We start from the raw sequence: 21,347 nt of genomic DNA on the forward strand, positions 1-21,347 counted from the left end.
GATCACTCAACTTTCGTGTTTTGTTACATGTCCCGTACAGCATATGTATACACAGTGAATTGCTAACGACTGAGTGTGTTCCGTCGTCTGCTGCAATTTAATGCGCATGGGCTACAATCCGAGAGCAGTTGTTTGCCAGGGTGACCAATCGTCGCGGATGAAATTGCAAAAATCTTGACCGTTGTCGCTTGGCAGGTGGGCCCAACACCGACAGCTGTCAAAATTTTTCAGGTTACATGCGTCGTCGTGGCGAACTGTCGTCTAAATTCATGGCCGTTGGTCACCCTGGGAAACAACTGCTCCAGGGTTGTAGCGCATGCGCATTGAATTTCATCAAACGACAGACGATTCAGTCATTAGAAATTCACCTTGTACACCTGGTACAATATAATACCACGTCGATTATTCATCTCATCGTATTTCATATTACGTTTTCTCTGCAAGCTTGATTGATTTTATTCCCGTTTCAATATATTTATATAATCTTTATTTATTTATTTTTTTTTTCTGTTACTTCCGGTTTTCGTACCTATACATGTTGTTTATAATTTTAGCGAGTTGAGAGAAGAAAAAATAATATCGTGTACAACAGTTGCGATGCAGCGCGCAAAAATTTCGTACCGTTGTTATTACGATTCTTATTTTTACTGTTGTTGTTTTTGTTATCGTTGCTGCTGTGATAATTATTATTCACGTTTACGAGCTTGCAAAAGCAAATTTCATTCTATGCTAATACGCGATTGTTTATGTCAAAATATACATACATATATATATACCTGTATGTATTATTATGATCGAATTCCGTTACTTTCCTATACTTTGTAATTATATTATTATTATTTTTATTATTATTATGTACGTATAATTACATACTGCATATATTTTAATTATATGTTCATTACCATTATTATTACTATTGTTGCATTAGTTGTTCTCTTATTATTATTATTATTATTACTGTTATTATAATTATCATCGTTACCGTCATCACCATCATCGTTATGTAACTTGATAATCGTTTCAACGGACTCTGTGTTGTAGATGTAAATACATGCAAGCCATCGAAGAAAAGAATTAGATATTTTGCATATATATAAATATACATTGAATATTGCTGTTTTAATGCGATTCCGTAATAATAATAACAACAACAATAATAATAATAACGATAATAATACCTCACAGACGCGTAAATGGTATTATTATTACTTAAAAGTTTTATCACGTGTATGTAATTTCGCATTGTAATCATGGCATATCAGTGACATACGAAATATAATATGTATAATAGCTGTATACATATATGCGTATAGGTACTAGGCCTAAAGCTGCGCAGGCAATTTCGTATATTAAAAATGAAATGGTGTAATTTTTTTTTTTTTTTGAATTTATTATTATTTTTTTTTTTTTCTTAAACAGTTCTATATCGACGTCTTTCCATAATGAAAAAGAAGAAATGATTAAAAACAATGCATACAACGCGATATGTTGGATATTAACCTCAAGTCTTCGAAAATTCGAAAAATTCGTGTATATCCAGAATTATGGCTAAAATAAAGGTTTTTCCTTGTTTCTGAATAACGATCAGGAACATCGTGATACAAAAGTAGGTATGATATTTCTGATTTTACGGAAAGACGAGGAGCGCCGTCTCATTTATTCGACATGTTTGATGATTAACCGTCAATTCAGACCGATAGAATATCCCATTTCTCTAAGTCCGGAAATACTTTTTTTTTTGCAACACGATGGTAATAATTATAATTAAAGGGCGGTAACAATCGTATGCAATGTAGTTTATTTTTGTCTAAGTGTTATAAATTTTTCGATGCGGCAGCTATAGGTGTATTGTATCATGTATATTATGTACGTACTATCATATATGATATATTATAATTTTAATACTAGGGCAAATCGTGTCTTATTCGAAGAGATTGATCAGCAGTGATTTTCGGAATTTCTGCCCGTGGGTGATTTCGTAAAATTCGTAAACGCACAATTTACGTGATGTGTACATGGCACCGTTTTAGGAATAAGTTATTTTCGTTTTTCGTATTATTTTTTATTTAAATATCATCGTCGTTTTCGCTGAAGTTAGTTTTTGTTTTTTTTTTTTTTTTTTTCTCAATTTCGAAGAAGAAGAAAATCAGAAGCGGATGAACGAATAAATTAATGTATATATTTACCTATTATGTATTGTAATATAATATATGAAATTTCTATATTTATATATCGTATTTCTTATCTAACGTGCAAATATGGTGAAAAAATTAGAAAATGAAATAACTCCTAAAAAAGTGCCACTTCAATGCCTACATAACGTTATATGTAATTAATATAATTAATATTATATTATATTACGTATGTATTCTTATTTGATTCCATTTTAATAGCTGTGTATAATTTTCAATTTATAGATTTTTCTTCTCGTTCCTTTTCTCGCGTGACAATCTGACCTACTTTCCGATCCAGAATAATCATAATAATGATAACAATAATCACAATAATACAGGTAAAAGCATAAACGAAAAGTATTTAAACCAAATCTTTCGATTTCCTCATAATATAATGCATATAGTATAAATATTTTTTTTATTTTTGAGATTTTTCTTTCTGCGTCCGTTACCATACTTTTCTTTTTTGCTCGATTGCACGTGTATATATATATATATATAGGGTAGATAGTTAGAGAGAGAGAGAGAGAGAGAGACAGAGAGAGAGAAAGAGAGAGAGAGAGAGAGAGAGAGAGAGAGAGAGAGAGAGAGAGAGAGAGAGAGAGAGAGAGAGAGAGAGAGAGAGAGAGAAATTATTATTTGGATGTCAATTAATTATTATATTATACGGACGATTTTCATACGCGCACTTCGCCATTTATATTATACACACACATATATAGGCTGCAGGTGATTTCATAATGCATTGTTATTATCTTTTCTTTCTTATTTTCTTTTTACTTCGTATAGGAATATATGTATTGTATATAATTTTCATTTCGGTTTGAAAATTTCGCGTCAAGTGTTACAATATGCAGCTAAATCGAGGCAATGTCGAATATTTCAAAATTTATCTTTCACGATGGTTGGTTATAATGTGATACGCGACAGCGTATACATAGTAATTATAATTGATATACATGACAACCAAATATACAATAATTCTGTACAAATATATATGTTTAACAAGATGATTTATACAGTTAATCTATATAATAAAAGTTCATACTTTGATAACAAGGCGAATCAACGCGAATAGTGATTATGATAATAATAATAATAGTAATGATAATAAAACAAAAATAATGATCATACTTTCGTATAACAACATCGGATGAAATTTGCCAATTAAAGTAACATATATGAATATATTTTCATGGTAATCAATCCCGCTGATAATAAATTTCTTTTCTCTTATACATATATACTTCTGTTTTTCTTCTCGATTTTGATAATTCTTAAAGCATGATTACGTTACACATTAAAATATGTTGGTTAATCGTTGACGCGTGACTTGCAACTATTCGTCATCATCATCAGGTACACTGGACGATGTTCGTATAATCATAATCATAATCGTCATCGTTATCATAATTAATTCTACACTGAATGGCGAATTTTGCGACGTTCTCAAAATAATTGGACTATATAGATATATAAAACAATGGTTAAAAAAAAATTCACCTCAGTTAAAACGAACCGTTTGCCGTTTTAAAAATATTTTTTACCAAGCAATTGATTAGTTGGCAAAAATTTTCCGTTCTTCTTATTTTTCCCCGCATGTTCGCAATTCGTAACTCATTAATTAATCACGTCTTAACTTCCGTGATCCTGGTCCAACTCGTCGAGGGATTCGAGCCTCGCTATTGGCGCCTCGTTTATCGCGAATTCCCAGGACATGTCCTCACTGGTTTGCCGCGAGGATTCCGGCCGCTGAATAAGAGCGTGACTCTCGACACCCGGCGTCGCCGAGGATCTCTGACCGGAAACCGCCTCGCCTGAAACCTCCTTCCGGCTCTCACTGCTCCTCGGCCTTTGCTGCTGCTGATTTGTTCTCGACTGATCGCCGCAGCTCCATGGATCCTCGGATCCCGCCCCGAGATCAGTTTCCGACCGTTTGTTGAACGAGCTGTAACTACCGCGAGTTAAACACGCGAGGTAAGATTGCGACGCTTGGATTGATCGGCCGAAGATCTGTAATAGTAGATATATAAGGCCGGTTCTGGATACAGACTCCTGTTTTACCAACCAATTACATTTTACCAACATTTAGACAAGACACGAACCTTTTTCTACAACATTTGAGGGTGGAGAATATCCCCAGTCTGACCGACCTTATCGACCATCAGATCATTTAGTTATCCGACGTTATCGAACATCCGATAATTTCGTTGTTCTACCTTGCCAACAATTTGAGGGCATCGACTATCCACAAACATTCTGGAAAAGGGTTTGCGTCTTAGCTAAGTTTCGGTAAAATGTCAGTACAGGAATCTGTATCCAAAACCAGCCTTGTATATCTAATTACAATTTTGATCGATTTTATTAAGAGATTGTCAAACATTGAGGTATATTTATCGAATCATTGTTTCCCGAAGATCTATCAATTTGAAAGTAAACCAAGAGAAAGTTTTAGTTGCGGTTTACTGTACTTGACAATTTTAATTTTTGTTTCATACTAAGAATAATCGAAAAATATTGTTTCGTCGGTACGACATGAAAATTGGTTTCCTAGCTGTAACTAGAAAATCTAGTATTTGTGACTTTTCTTTTTCATTATGGGCAATGCTGCAACATTTTTTTATAATTGTTGCGAAAATTTGATTTTGGCGCAATAATAATCATTTGAGTAAAAAAGTGCTTTAAACCAATCTGATTTTGCCATACAGTTACTGGAAAATGTATACTAATAACATCTATAAACGCACTAAATTGTAACTTGTTGTACCTCGTTTCGCTGTATAAAATTGCAACAGTGTTCAACAAGTTTTTGTAACAATATCTGTTTTACTGAATTTTTCTATTAAGTATAGAAAATGAAATTTTTGTCAGCGTACGAAGATTTTTTGTACCGGAATTATAAACGAAAGCTTAAAGCTTGATGCTTCGTTTCGAATTGCTTCAAAATTGCTAAGAATCTGGAAGAATTGGCATTGTCAAATCTTTTATTTCACCACATTGCATCGATATTATGATTATGGTCCACAAATATGGAAATATTAAATTGACAACTGGAAAAAAAGAATAGCCATTTAAGCGAATCTGTAAAATATATAGTCCTTGGTATAAACCGAACCATCGCCGAGTGAAATCGGCTAAATATGATCTGTTAGATCTTCGGCAATTTTGGACCGATCCGAAGTAAGTATCGACTTCCAAGCTAATATTTATAAATTAAGTACTTTTTATTTTTGTATTTTTAAAGAAATCATTGTAGCTTTATAGAGATTATAAGAAATGTATAACAACTCGATGTAAGACTGTCTCGTAATAAAATCAATGAAAATGATCGATTTTTGGTCAAACAACCTCTTTAACAGAGTATCTTCACACATATATAGATTATCTAGATGCAGAATTTACTGAGATTCTGAAATATATGCCGATGAAATTATGGCAGCATATGTGTTTTTTTTTTTCATCATTCAACGAAATACTATTTTGTCACCAAGACATGGGAGAGGGGGGATGTAATTGGAACATTAATTCAGGTTTCTTCAGTGAAAACGCGATATCGTTTGAATAAATATTACGCCAAATCGGGTAAATTTGTTGTCACCATACTCTGGCACAACCCGAATTAATAATCTCCAAAATTCTTGGACAAATTTCGTGGTAATTTTTTAGTTGACACGCTGTTTAAACCATACAGACAGATTTTTTCCCTACTCATCGACAACCGATCTTGGTAGGTTAGTTTTGTTTTTCGACTTTAAAACTTGACTTGAACCGATTTCTTATCGATTTTTTCGCGGATTAAACTTCGTAAAACCAATTCGAAACTCACCCGGTCCTGAACTCGCCTCTTCTAAAGGCTGCCGGCTGGCTGTGCCAGGCTGACGGCTGATGATGGGCCTGTTGGACGGTGGCTGGAACTGCCAGATCGACGGGTTGGCTTTGGGACCTCGTAGGTCCTGGCCTGCCGTTCAGGGCGGACTGTAGAGCCGAAGCCAACGCCGAGCTTTCCGACGTTACCGTCAAGCGCGACGTGCCCGATGACGCGAAGGTCGGCTCTCGGGTTGGCGGCCTGAAAATTGGGCCCATCATTGAAACGACGTACTTGTTTATTTATTTTTTTTCTTCTAATACCCGTGATATTTAAATTTCATAAATTTGATGCTGTTATACCTACGATTTGTTTACATTTGGTGCAGTCTAGCTCTTTACAATAATTATTGTCACTTTACTACATCGGGTTATTTCCGTAAAGCACCCGATAACGATCCCTAATTATAGGCAATTCAGTTCAAGAGTTTTGCTCAAAATGTGTGTGTACCCTGAATTGCCTATAATTAGGCATACCTACGAGGTGCATCAAGAAAATAAATCGTCACACTGCACTGCGAACTGAGGTGAAAAGTTCATTGAACGTGATTCTTCAACTCTCTGAAATAGTTTGGTTGATATTTAGCGAGAGAAAATATTTATCCCATTATTTGTTTCGCAAGAACATTGTGCAGCATGTGTTATTGATTTTTTTTTTTTTAATTATTCGAGATAAAATTATCAAGAAAGTACGAGATAAGAGCTTTTACTTTGAATCGAATGAGGGTGGTTTATTTTTATTCTGCACCCGGTCCTGCAGTGTCATTTTAATTATACGTAAAACTCAACGTCTCGCTGTCTGTCTGTCCGCACGTCAGCTAATAACTTCAGGACTACCGAACCGATTTTTATTATGTTCTTTGCTCTGGATAGCTAAACAATCTGGCTAGGTTTTACAGAGCAATATTTTCGGCAATAATATACAACGATATTTGTAAGCCAAGTCGGGACGTGATGACACACTTATACGAACGCTGGCTAAACTCTTACAGATAATGGAAAGTTATATTCAAGAGTTTTCAAGGTCTCGACGAGCTTTACAAAAAAGTCCACGAGAGCATATGGTTATATTTGATAGTTTTACCGTAACAACATTTGAAAATATTCGTGGGTGAAGCCGTGACGAGTTGCTACTATGAAACCAAATTGTTTTCCAGAAGCGAAGAATCACGTAAATATTTGTTCTCCGATCGTGAGATTGTACAAAATATTAATTACTGTATACGGACACGATACGGAGCTTCTATTATGATGATTGTCTATTTATTCAACGATAAAATTCTAAAAGCAATATTAGGTTTCAAACGTATAATATTATGTGCATTTATTCTTTTCAACGAATATGTGAGGCTTGGGGTATTTAATTAATAATACGTTACGTGTATAATAAGCACAAAAGTATACTACCGTACCTACGTATAAATAGAAACGGAAGAAAAAACGCAGGCGGAGGAAAAATTTATAAATTAATAAATTTAAAAATATTTGCATCGCGGGTAATTGTGAAATGACAATCGTGATGTGTGCGGATTTGTTCGCGGAGCAACGCGAGATGTCATTTTTCGGCTCGACGATTGCATGACTAACGTAATCCGTGGAGATATGTAAATTACGCGTTCATTGATACATCATTTTTCTTTATATAAATAATGAAAATAAGATAGAAATCATAAGCGAAGGAATGAAAATTCACTCCGGTGTTTGGTATATTTAAAAATAGTAATCACAATTTCTTACGTGTTGTACATATTACATACGCATGAATTAACCTTGGCAAATAAAATTTGTCGCCCGATAAAGTAATCTCGGACTCAAGGTTTGAGTGTGATAAGTAAAAATTAAATAACGCCGTTTGAAAGCCAAACATTGATAATTGAACAGTGTCATGGAAAGACGAGAAAGTAACACGAAAGACGTAGTTAACGATAACAGAGAACCGAGGAAAGGCACAAATTCTGCTCGCAGTGACAGACGCAGGTGAAAATTGGCGTGATTAACGAAATCGAAAGTCAACGAGACGTACGGTCAGGTAGAAAATATGCCTAATCGAATAATTTTTATGGAATTAATTTTTGGACGAGATAATTTTTTTCATGGAAATCGGGCAAATTACACAAACTTTTTACCTTAATCTTAAGATTTCACCTGACGGTACGTGTACGTTCCGAACGAACCAATAACATCTTCTCAGATTCTTTTCTTCAATAATATTATGCAAGTCAGATCTCAAGAGAACAAGGATCGAAAGGCGGTTGATAATCCGCGGGCTTCGTCGGTCGAAAAACGGAAGCACGACGAGAACAGCGTTGGTGAAACGAATCGCGAAGATCGGCGAACGATGCGCCGGCGCATAGAATCAAACTCGATTGGCAAAAATTTCGACGGCGCGAATCGGTCTTCGAAACGGGTTTCGAGCCAAAATCGGCGTCGTCGGGTCAACCGAAAGTCGACGAAGAAAAACGGACGAAGACGACACCGGCAGGGGAAAGAGGTAAAAAATTTCCCTCCGTAATTGTTTGGAGGATATTGTATTTTATGTAATTCAAACGCGGTTCGTGATAACGGTTGATAAAATGTCTCAAACCAAGAAGTCGCATCTTTTAGTTGCGAACATTGATTCAACTGTAACAGACGATACTGAAAAACAATGAACTGGTAGAAAACGGTTCAATTTATTTTTTTCATTGTATTAACTCGCAGACGAACTATCGAAAAAATTCATAAAACTAATTTCAACATCGTTGAACTCGTCATCGTTGAAACTGACAAACGAGATGTTTTTTTGTCTTGAAAAATTTGGCATCATCTTCTGGGGAACTGCAGTGGAATCTCTTCAAATTTCGACATGGAAAAATAGGGAGCTAATATTCTTTTTCCAAAGATCCTGGGAATGTCCGAAGCGTCGAAGACGATCGCGAATCGAACTCCGAGGCGACGTACCACCAGATCATCCTGCGCCATTGTCCCCCATTACAAATCGGGCGAGGCTTCGTTACCGGCTGTTCCGAAACGCGTTTTTAAGGCCCTGCATATGCTTCGTCATGAGAAATTCTTACGAGCCGTTTCCCGCTACATCAAACCAGCCAATTCACTGCCGGGGAAGAATTAAGAGTGTAACGCATTATACATGGTATCGAGATATTGTGCAGTTGGATCGTTGAATCATTTGCAATTTTAATTATATTGTTTAAAAAAATTTCCGTGTGTATATAATTACCGTACTTCGTATACTCTATGTAATTACATAATTATTATGGTATTTATCGTGTAAATTATGTATTATATACATACATCTCTATATACGGTTATTTTCCACATACGACGGAGCGTTGTAACGGGTAGGAATGACAACGAGAAAATTTTTACCAAGTATGCGCAACATTATAATTATAAGCATATTACTACTGAACGTCACCTTTTCAACTTGTCCAATTTATCCAAAACAAAAGACGCCGATATCAAATGCAACTGATCCAGGGATTTGGAAAGAAAGCTTATCCGGGACAGAAGAAAAACTGTGGGTCTTTTTTTTCTTCTTATTATTCTTCTTCTTCGATTCAGAGATAAGAAGGAAAAAAAATTGTAGAATCAAACATGCGATGATGACGATGATGATGATGATGATAGTGATGATGATAAATATCGGGATCAAGATTAATTAAAGAACGCGTAATGAATAGTGAAATCATAAAGTGCGATATGAGGTTGAAGATCGTAATGTCGATGCAGCGATGCAAGTTTAAGAAAAATCGTAAATTTTCGACTTGAGGTATTTCCGAAATTCGGTATCCTAAAAAAAATCTAAACGCACTGATATCGCAAACTCGTCAATTAATTCAGAATATATAGTTATTCTTTACATGCTGTATAACGTTACCAACTTGAACCTCGCGCAAAAATTCTCTTCTGCACAATTTTTGTAATCTGACAAAAAGGCACGGTAAGAAAAATGCAGTGTATACTTTGCATTTTGATGTCAATGTAACACTATCTGATACCGAACCTCTGAATTGATCCAAAAATTGTCCCGCGGTAGGGTGGAGGTCAAGCCTTAGAAGGATCAATATTTGGAATGGCCGATATATCGAAATGTCAAACATGCGAAAATCAAGATTTCTAACAATTCATCTTTCGATATTTTACGTTCACACCTTTGAAGTTTCGATATATCGATCGTTCCAAATATTGATCCTTCCAAAATTTGACCTCCACTCCCGTAGTAGTCCGAACGTACCAATTTTGGTTAGATTCGCTACCGTCCCCATTTTCCCATTGCAGAAAAACAAATCCCTGATCAATGAATTCGAAAGAGACGTTATTTTCTCGTACCTGAACAAACTGTGCGAGGTACTCGGCTGGATTTTCCCATGTCCATTGCCGTAGCTGGTTGAAGTAGGAATGCTCGGAGGTTGCGGTTCGCTCGCCGATCTCTGAACGAGAGCCGGTGCTCTTCCGGTTGATTTTATCGTCATCGCAGGCGCGGTACCGGGTATCATTTCGATGCTCGAACTCTCCCGCGAGGAGTTCAGAGTCTGCTGGAGGAGGGCCAGGATCAGCCTCACGTCCCCGGCCATCGAGTGCTCCAGGGACGTGACTTGCCGGGTGAGTTGGTCTATCCTGGCGTTTATTTCGTCCAGTGGCCGGCCTGGACCACTTTGGAATTCACCTGCGAACCAGAGTGTCATTTATGCGGTCGGCTTTTTTCAGCCCGGTGTTAGTTCGTATTATGAAGGGTAGAGGTAAGGAGAAGTATCTCATACGGGCTTTCGACTGAAAAACTCTCCGCCAAAAAGCGACAAACAGTGGTTAAACAAGTCACCAGAATGGCGCTCATAAGCAATAAAGGTAACGATCTGATTGGTGCTCAGCAATCAGGGTTCAATCGGGTTGAACCTGATTGGTACTTTGTGGAACTTTTGCTGCAGCAAGGCCATCTCGATTTGCGGACTTTACAGACACTTTCTGGCACACGGAGATATAATGTTCCTTGCCTCAATCCTCCGTAGTTTGTCTATACTTCTACAGGTTACATGATATTCTGTCAATTGCGCAGTCTGTTTTGATGTCATTGCGTGCAAAGGACTTGATCGTGAGAACTGTTTGAGTGATACTCTCTTGATGAGGTGTGTTAGTTATAGGTATTGCAATGTTGCACTGTGAGGTGGTTTTAATGTACCATGGAAATATTCTGAAAACTTGTTTACTTGCTTGAACAGAACATGGCGGAGATTTCGCGAGTGGTTCACTTGTACCCTTTTGATATAGTGTCTATTACTTGCCAATCTCATTGGATGAAATCGTTTGAAATCTCGTGAAACCTGTCAACATTCCGTAAAGTCATACGAAACGTCACGACAGCTTGTGCGAAATTGTTTGAAACGCGAGTTTCTGAGATCTTTGATGCTTTTCTCATCAGATATGATATCAGGGAAACTCCCTTCAAACAACCCCCTTCAAATCTTCTCTAATACCGTGAACCTCGAAGCAAGGTATGCAGCGAACCAGCGAAACCCGCGAAATCGCGTAGTAAATTAATTGAAATAATTCTAGTACAGTAGCAGCAGAACCGTACCGTGCGAGTGTGGATGCTGGGGCGGTGATGGGGTCGTGTAGTGACTAGAAGTGGTTGATGCTGGATGGGCGGCAGTGTGACTGAGGCAGCTTTCGCCGGCAGCCGAGCTCCGCCTCGCGGGTCTAGTCAGGGGTGTAGTAACTGCGGAACAGAGCGAATAATGAGTAGCTGCAAGCTGCTTGGCGAGTGACTACCGTTGGCTGAGCTTAAGGGGGGCGATACAGCTTGGACGGTCTAAAATCATACCAACTTTTTGAAGTTTTTTTTTAAAGAAGAAACCAAAAATTTGTTAGAAAAATGTTGGAATCGAAATTCAAAAATATAGCTATGCAGCACGAATCGATAAAAAAGTCAATCCGCCACCGGATTGAAAACGTGGTCGTTCGGTACTTGTATTCAATGAAATTTCAATGAAAAAATGGAAAAATATTCTTCAAACTATAAATAATGAAGCCTTCGATTTGAAATTGCTCTGTTTATATTTTCTTTGAGAAAAAAAAAAAAAAAAAACTCCTACAAATAGGTATGATTTCAGACCGTTCAAGCTGTACCCTCTTCTTAACGAGACAAGAAGGTCAGGAAGGATCTGTATAGGACCCGGAATGAGGGGTCTTCATCACCGTCGGGTGCTTTTCTCCCTTCTTCGTACGTCGATGATCAACGTATGGAAATGAGGATGCGAGTGATTGGATATATTTGACGATGCACTGGCGGTGACGAGGTGATAATGGCCGTCCGTTAGCGACGGTCGTATATCAATGCATGGACGTACCTTGCTTCGCGAGGTAGTCGTGGCTCGTCAGTGGCTGGAGGTGTATCTTGTGCTGGCGAAGGTCCGGTATGCTGCGCTTGAGATGGGTTAGCATGCCTGAACAACCAGGTTACAAGGTGTTAACAAACCGGGAGATGATAAAACCGAAACTCAAGTCATTCAGTATTCAAAGCGCTTGGGAAGGAAGTGTATACAATTCGTTAAAAGATGTGTGAAATCGATCGCTCTTGTCTGCTCTCCGAATTTCCGTGGAGTTGAAACAACACAACTCGCATGGTGCAATGAGCATTGATTCTTTAAGACTAAAACTACCGAGGTAAAATAACATGAAGTAGGGACATTAAAATGAAATAGTAAAACCAGTCTAATTCAGTAAAACAAAAAATTCATTACATGATTCATTTAGTTATCGTTGTAAAAGTCATTACATCATTGCGAGGAAAAAAATGTAACACGGAGTAGGAATTTTAAAATGAAATTGTAAAACCAGTCATTTTACCTGGTCTGGTAGTTCTCGTATTAAGAGTGAAATTTCCACGCCAAACGCTTACGGATAATAAAATCACTGTGAATATTACTCGATTGGAATGAATATTCACTCGTTTGGACTCGGAGTTGCGCAGTTTTCACTCTCGCTTAGTGATTTTTCACACCACTTGAGTGAATCCTCTCACTCCAAGACATTAAGAGAGTGGTGTAACATTATATCTTTTCACATCTTTATCATGACGACAATGCAGACGATGATTTTTGTGCGTGTGTAAGTTTCGTATCATTTAACAGTGCAGCAGTGCTGTTGCATCGTAATACGTACCTTTTGGTTATCATACCGTGAATTTGCGTCATGCGTGCAGCGAAATCTTTTCGGAGACCATAATCAGGCGAGTCTAACAAGAACTTTGGGAGGGAAGAAGCGGGTGACAGACGGTACATGGATTCACTTATAATCCTTCTCTGACAGATCGACATTCGCATCATTATTCACATTCCCGAGAGTTACCGAGATCAAGCATCGGCGGCGGCAGGGTGCGTTTAATCGGGCTGACATTGATCATCAGGATCGCAGTGTAGCTGGTGTTTATAGCATCGTGCAAAGACCATTCATTCGTGTCGAACCAAACGAAACGGGGAGTGAGGATGAAACGAGAACCAAAACCGTGAAATGGACAAAGGCGTTCTACGTATAAGCACATAATGTACAATAGACACGAAAGCAAAGTATGCAACACTAACGATTTATGATGTAAAATGCATCATGAGTGGACTTTCAAGAAGGTACAATACGAATACCGACGTGATAAGGCGATTATAAGTAGCTGTACTGACCGGTTATCGAATTCAAGGTAGAACTCCGCTGCTTCGGCTCGTCGAATTCGAGGTTCAGAGGCGTCACGTCTTGGCCGGCTTTGTCGGTGCTGAACTCGAGGATCCCGTGACCGCTGCCTCTGTCACTGTTGCAATAAAAAATTGTCGAACATGTCATCATCCTTTGAATCACTTTTTCGCCACCACATTTTTACTTACTATTCTTCCTGGTCGTCCTGTAGCGAGTCCTGTCGCCCAGTGGGGACCAGGTGTGATCCCGGTGGCGCTCCTCCACCTCCTCCTGGACCTCGACGGTACCTCGGAGGCCGGAAGGCGAATCGCCTCGCGTCGACGTCCACGTCGGTTGGCGTGCTGACCGGAAATCGAGCCGACATTGGATCCACGCCAGCTTGTTCCTCCTGTTTGTACACGCGTCTTATTAGGCAGGTTATATATAAATCGGACTCGAGTGTCTATTGTATGGAAAAATCTGGTAAACCTCGATCTCTGATAGGGAACTTTGAAATCAATTATTGACCAAGTTTCTGAATTAATTAAATTAATTAATGTGTTGAAAGAGGGATGTTGTAGAACAAAGGTTTGCAAAGTTTCACTGGACCTGATTTACTGTTACATATCTATCGGATTGAAATGTCTCAGTAATAGGATGAAAAAACGATAAAACACGGTACGTTAACTCTAAATACGTCAAACAACATTAACACCAGAGTTAATTGGAACGTGATCGGAGACCGCAACTGTCCAGTCCGTCAATGAATAAAGGAGTCTCTAATACACCCGGAAAAGTGTCTAACCTAATCCTGCAACTTTCGAGGGGATTTGAATATCACAGTTTGGTAGACACCATTATCAGTTATCGCGAGAGTCCGACTCTCTCACAATCAGTTTACGATCAGAAAACAATACTTACGTCACGCATGTTGAACGTGATTTCAAGGTTGGTGCTGAAGTGGTTGGCGAACTCCGGATAGAGCGCCAGGACATCGAGCAGATCGTCTCGGTGTATCTTGTGGAGGTCGCAGTAGGTCAGGGCGCGTACGTTGCAGGATGATTTTCCGACGGTTGGATAAATGCATGGATTCTCGCCGAATATGTCGTCCTTGCCGAGGATCGCCATGACTATGTCGTCCTTCAGTATCTCGATGCTACCGCGCGATATGAAGTAGAGCGAGGTGAGCACGTCTCCTCGGTGAACAAGCGTGTCTCCCGGAGGCGCGTGCGTGGTTTTGAACTTCAGGGACAACGCTCTGCGAAATTTATCAACATTTTGTTGCGGTGACAAGACAGTCTCCACTTTTGTTGTGCGCTAAAAGTCAATAGTTGAAACAAGAGAAAAGAACCATCCACCGCAAAAGCATCCAGCAATGGATCTGTATGACGAATCAAATGGGAAAGTTGCATCAGAATCGTATCAAAAACACCAGGAGTTTAATGAATTTTAACGTTCTCGTTGTAAAACTTTCTCTCAAAATCGATGGTAGTACGTCTTAACTTTTGTGATACGTATTTGCTCATAATCATTTCTATCGCACAGTAGAGACATCCTTCCATCCGTGTACATACCATGACTGACGCGAACAAAATGCACGATTTTCTATTCAGACCCCGAGTTTTGCTTGTCAAAAATTAAACTCACCTGAGGCAGCCTTGACTCGCTCCCTCGAATGCCGTGCAATTGCTGAGCAGGTTCCTGTTCAGATGAAGGCAAATATCGGCCTGCAGACACTCGGGGAATCCCTTCAACACGCTGTTCATGTCGATGCCGTTCGTGTAGGTCCAGGCATGCTGGAAGTACTCCTCGAGCCTTTGCCGAAGGGGGTTGGGTATCTGGTGAAACTTTATGAACTCTCTCACCCTTAGCATCTGGGTGTGGTACCTAGCAGTTCCGCTGTACAGCCTCTGAATAATCGCCGACACGTTTCCGAATATACTCGCGTACATCAGAGCTGAAATTCGAGGATGTTGATCGAAACAAGTAGAAACATACTGGTGCAAATGATCGATACGGCATCGATAACGTGAATCGATTCTGGGTTTTGGGGACAGTTTAGGTTCACATTTTTTGGTAACACTGAATTTCTTCGGGTTCCAAAGAGATAATCTATGTCAAGATCGTATTATAGTTATAAGTTGTTCCTTCCTTACTTCAGTCCGCATTACTGTCTAAGAAAGTATATACATGTATAATTTACATAACGTTACAGGGTCGAAGGCGAGGCTGCGGGATGATTTATGACTTCTAATTTGTTTCCTTTTACTCGTTTTTTCCCCTAAAATTCCATCTCGCGCCGCACCCTCATTTTAAAACTGTGTGTGTAAACTTGTTATGTAAATGCTTATTGATCGCTGCAGATATGCAGAATCCTGAAAGTCCAACTCACATCCTATCAGCATTACGATTATGGTGAATATTTTTTCGGCGTCAGTATTCGGCGCAACGTTTCCAAAACCGACCGAAGTCAAGCTGCTGAACGTGAAGTACAAAGCTGTCACATATCGGCTCTGTAAAAAAAAAAAAAAAAAATTATAACAGTTCAGCGTCAAGCTCACGATATTTACTGTCGTACTCCAATATTTACCTTTATACTCGGACCGCCGGTGTCGTTTAGGTGATAAAATTGGTGGGTGTCATTCGCCAGTATGTCGAGCCAGCCAACTTTACTCTTAAGCGATGACCTCTCCGCGTTTCCGATAGCATACCTGAAAACGGATTCGATCTAAAAATATCGTAAACAAGCCCTGTTCTATTTTTTTTGTACATTCGTTCACACAAGATTATGGGTTGGTTGGCCAAGAATAGTGTTTTTTATTTTTATATCTTCGGTGAGGTTCCCGTACCTCAAAAGGATGCAATAACCAGTCTTTACGGGACCAGTAAAATGTCACGTATTTTGACTATTACCTATGCTTATACACGCATTGCCAACGGAAATAAGCCACCGACAGCGCCATTCTACACACAATGCCGAATATGAATATCTGAAGAAAGTTTGGCTTCACGCGACAACGACACCAGGAAATGTATTTCTGTAATTCAATTACCACTTATTTTAGGAATACAGTACAGAACAAAGTATTTCCTGGGGTTATCCTAACATGAAACAATCAAGTTTTTCGACGATTTTGTTCGGCATCGCATGTAGAATAGCGCTGTCTGTAACTTTTTTGCGTTAGTGACGCGTAAGCGTAAGTAACAGTGAAAATAAATCGTATTTCACTCGGTCGGTAAAGACTGACTGTAGCATCCTCTTAAGGATATAATAATTTGCGCAATACTCAGAGTACGACCATCTTGTTATACAACGATATTAATTTCAGAAGAAACGATTTTTGGGGTAGAGGTAAAAAAAAACTGGAATTGCCGATTGACAGAAGGACCAGAATGTCGAATACTCATAGACGCGAAAATCTTATTCGTAAAATTTAAAAACGTGCGAAGTCCAAGTATAGAAAGTTGAAAATATTGACAGGTCGAAACAAAGAACGGCAAAATCGAGATTCCGAATACGATTTTATACTATCGAGAGGAATTCTGACGATTCTAGAGTTTGGCATTCTACGTTGTGACCTTTCTATTCTTCTACTGCCCCATACTTTGACCTTTGACATTTTGAAGATCTATGAATCAAGTTTCTCCTTCTCTAAATATTCGATATTCTGGTTCTTCGATTTTTCGATCTCTTTCCACATTGGTACCCCCACCCGATTTTCACCCAATCAACAGCCTCGAGGACATTTCTTTCCGCGTCTCTCTTCTTTCAACAAGCTTATTCGCAACGAGAACAAAATATACGAATCAACGAATAACGGGAAACAATTTCTCCTTCTCTCTTACCAGATGCAGGCAAGCCAGTGAGCAATGAGAGCGAACGATGCCATTAGGAGAAGAAGCACCGCAGCGCCGTATTCGCTGTAACGATCGATCTTCCTTGCCACCCTTACTAATCGTAGCAATCTGGCAGCTTTTAACAAACCAATCAGAGTAGTCGTCTGCAATAAAATGGTAAGTTTTCCTGTTTTTGGTAATGCTTTTTTTCATTGCTCCATTTATTTTTGATATTTTCTCTATATCGATTGATTTGTTTATCCGATCGACCTAGTCTCACATTTCATTTCTATTTTGACGCACTTTTTAAATCTCGATTCCCGGGATCTATTTTACGTACATAATGAATAACGGCGTTAATGTTTTCTTTGAGACCTCGTGGGATCGATTGAATGTATCACGTGTTGAAACAACGACAATGAAGACCGTTTTTTTTTTTTTTTTTCTTATCCTCCATTTGGAAACAATTTAGGACCGTTCAATTCATTTCCGTTTCTCGTTATTGACACCGTCTTCTTCGATGCATCGTAAGTGAAGATGATGAAAAATCGAGCGAATCCGAAAGTTGACGAGAGACGTGCTTGCAAAATAACGCGAAAATTCGCACCGCGTTCGCGATTGTTAGAATAAATGAAGAATAAGGGTAATGTGAAGGAAGAAATTGTTCTTTTCACCAAATCGAAGTCAAACGATTACGAGATTGAAACACGTTGTACATCGCGCGCGATTCACGTTGCTGAATTGATTGCAGGTACATATTTTTTTTTCTGGGATTCGGTAATGAAGGTATAGAAATATATGTGCGGGAACTCGATGAATTACAAATGACGATGCAGGATATACAAATGTGCGATACAGGTTTTTTTCTTTTCATCGGTGATTTTTTCTCAATCAGATGAATGATTGTCTACATTGTCTAAGCGAAAATGAAATTACGAATGAATGAACGAATGAATGAATGACCAATCAATGGTATGGTGAATGAATATACGTATATCTATATGATATATACATACTGTACATATATTGTACCTACTACATTATGTATAGGTATATACAACGAATTACAAGCATGCATTGCATATTTTTTTATCGTGGCATTACCAAATATATAAAAAAAGAATTGAAAAGGAGAAGCAAATAACACAAAGCTAGATAAACAAAAATAAATAAATGTATCAATAAGGATATTAAGAAGAATACGAAGAATCGAAATTTATTGTAATCACAAATCACTCGAGCCTCGAGATTTTTGTTAGGGCGTATAAAATAAATTCAAACTCAATACGAATAATAAAAGAAAATCGATTGAAAAGAAATTACAAATTAACCCAGTAGCAAGTTACAAAATTTAATATTAAAATTGTGTCAGCATTATATGTATATAGATGTACTGGATCATCTGCGTGACGAGAAAATAATTATTGAATTGAAAAAAAAAACAGATTCGTAAGAATGAAATAAAAGAAGTAAATAACCGATCGCAATTTATTATAGGCAAAGGTAAAAAGTATAATACAGGGTTAAATAATAATAATATCAACAATAATAATAACAATAATAATTGATTATTATTATTGTATATACATGTATATGTATTATGTATAAGCGATATGTAGGTAAGCTCAAAAATTATACAATTTATGCGTAGTGAATGTTGCACGGCAAAGCGATCGCGTTTGTGCAAAAAAACACACGCACGCGCATACACACGCGCAAACGCACGCGCACGCGTGCGCCTGCAGAGAAATAAGAAGCGGCAATTGGAGTGATTGTACGAATTTAAGAAACAAAATGTATTTGAAATAAATCAGTGGATATAAAATGAAAATTAAATTTAAACACACACGCACACACACACGCACACACGCGCAATTGCATACGAAGCTTGCAACGTAAGCGTATACGATACAACGATAACGATAACAGTAATAATAATAATAATAATAATAACAATAACAATAATAATGGGAATAATGATAATAATAATGATAATAATACTAATAATAGTGATAATAGTAATAGTAACAATGGAGCAAGAATTATAGAATGTGATAATAATAAGAACAAAATAATGTGAATATTAAAAAATAAGAGCGAGAATGTACCATATTGCCACATATATGTATATATATGAAGACAAGGATTTTACGCAATTAGGTGTTCAGAAAAGTGATGCATATCATATGTTTAAAAACAAAAAAAAAAATTGGTTGCTATTATTGTTGTTGTTGTTATTATTATTATTATTATTATTATTGTTGTTGTTGTTGTTGTTGTTGTTGTTGTTTTTGTTGTTGTTGTTGTTATTGTTATTATCGTTAGATGTTACATGAATGCAAAGAAATCGCTAGAGAACGAGAAGAAAATAAAAGAAAATAAAATTTAAAAAAATGTTGAAAAAATAATTATAAGATATCGGTGATAAAAAAACCGATCGAATTGATTAATATTTATTATTAATGTTGAAAAAAAATTTAGAAAAATTTAAAAAGCTTACGTACAATTTGAACCTCGCGCTGTACTCTTTCCGGACTTGTGTTTTTATTGTACATATCAGGGTATTCGTGTGAAGTTTGTACGTATGTTATTTATACAGATCGTATGTCATGTTTGCCCTCCTCTTTTTCGGTCTTCGTATAATGTGCGTTTGTTTGTTTGTTCGTACGTTTTTCTGTTCTCTTTTTGTTGTGTAAGTGTACGTGTTTGTGGATGACGTGTAAGAGTATGCAGATTTTGGAATAACTTTGGAAAATTTCATTGTCGTCGTTAAAAGTCTTGGACGAAAATAAAACACACATATATCCGCGTAACAAAGACGCAATCGATAATTACAATTTACTTAATTACTTGTTTGTTTTTTTTTTTTTTTTTTTCCTCACTATGGCCAATTCGTACGCAACATCGTCGAACTTCTTTTAAGATTCTACTCGTCATAACGTGCAAAATAATTCTTTCCCTTAATTTTTCAACGCCTCATAAAAATGTGAGAAAAAAAAAAAAAAAATTTCCCCGGAGGAATCGAAAACGATAAATAAATTCGTTTGATTATCGACAATAATGAATATTTTGACTTGTTTTCACAATTCCTTTACGTTATATTCAGCATATGAATATGCACAATTTTTAGTAGTAGAATCGATTAATTGAAGGACAATCAATTCATCAAGTGATCATACGATCACGAGACTTGAATCGGAAAACAAAGTAACATTTTTAAATGATTGTTTAAAATTTTTTCATTTTCATATTGTGCGAAAATTGCGTATTTAAATAAGGGCAGGTATGTCGCTCGTAAACGATGGATTATTTGTCATATCTTACAGGTATTATTGTCGGGTGCTGAGTATACAATTATACGTGAAAATGAATTTGCGCATTTTTTGTCTTGAAACAAGGCGTTCTGTTGTGCAATTTTTTTAAATGAAATATCATCTCAACTGTTGTATGAATTGTCAACACCGGAATCATACACAAACCATGCTGTAGATCGCCACCACACACGCGATAATAATAATAATAATAATAATAATAATAATAATAATAATAATAATAATAAATTAGGTTAATAATTGTAATATGTTTTGCAATTGTAATATGTCGTTAATAATAGAAAATGAAGGAAAGGGCAAAAAGGAAAGAAAAAAAAAAAATTTCCGTCAAGTTTGTTCTCGCTCTGGTCAATCTTAATTTCGTTTGATTTTGCATTTGATCTCGAAGTAAATGATAGTAAAGGAAAAGAAAATACAAACACACCACGAAAAAAGAAAACGAAAAACCAAAACAATCTATTCTATTTATCTATATACAGAG

At 37.2% G+C, this 21,347-nt stretch overlaps 1 protein-coding gene and 1 long non-coding RNA gene across 4 annotated transcripts in view; one reads left to right on the forward strand and one right to left on the reverse strand.

The window, feature by feature from the left end:
* Positions 1–2,727: 2,727 nt before the first annotated feature.
* Positions 2,728–21,347, reverse strand: part of LOC107225576 (potassium voltage-gated channel subfamily H member 2) — an 80,665-nt gene continuing 62,045 nt past the window's right edge. For 2 of the 3 annotated variants that reach the window (XM_046739133.1, XM_046739132.1), the window contains 13 exons: positions 17,544–17,698; positions 16,288–16,408; positions 16,090–16,210; positions 15,345–15,654; positions 14,619–14,955; positions 13,907–14,106; positions 13,709–13,833; positions 12,383–12,478; positions 11,611–11,751; positions 10,368–10,704; positions 9,454–9,588; positions 6,001–6,240; positions 2,728–4,128 (listed from right to left, as the gene is read on the reverse strand). In XM_046739133.1, coding sequence (XP_046595089.1) covers positions 3,810–4,128; positions 6,001–6,240; positions 9,454–9,588; positions 10,368–10,704; positions 11,611–11,751; positions 12,383–12,478; positions 13,709–13,833; positions 13,907–14,106; positions 14,619–14,955; positions 15,345–15,654; positions 16,090–16,210; positions 16,288–16,408; positions 17,544–17,698 — 2,637 coding nt within the window. In that variant the 3' untranslated portion in view covers positions 2,728–3,809. The remainder of the gene's footprint in view (positions 4,129–6,000; positions 6,241–9,453; positions 9,589–10,367; positions 10,705–11,610; positions 11,752–12,382; positions 12,479–13,708; positions 13,834–13,906; positions 14,107–14,618; positions 14,956–15,344; positions 15,655–16,089; positions 16,211–16,287; positions 16,409–17,543; positions 17,699–21,347) is intronic. The other variant, XM_046739134.1, reaches the window with a different exon arrangement.
* On the forward strand, positions 7,933–9,132 carry LOC124294257. The gene is made up of 3 exons (XR_006904207.1): positions 7,933–8,015; positions 8,262–8,529; positions 8,920–9,132. It is a non-coding gene; the product is annotated as an uncharacterized LOC124294257 (long non-coding RNA).

Source organism: Neodiprion lecontei, chromosome 4 (assembly GCF_021901455.1).
Source record: "Neodiprion lecontei isolate iyNeoLeco1 chromosome 4, iyNeoLeco1.1, whole genome shotgun sequence".
Lineage (NCBI taxonomy): Eukaryota > Metazoa > Arthropoda > Insecta > Hymenoptera > Diprionidae > Neodiprion > Neodiprion lecontei.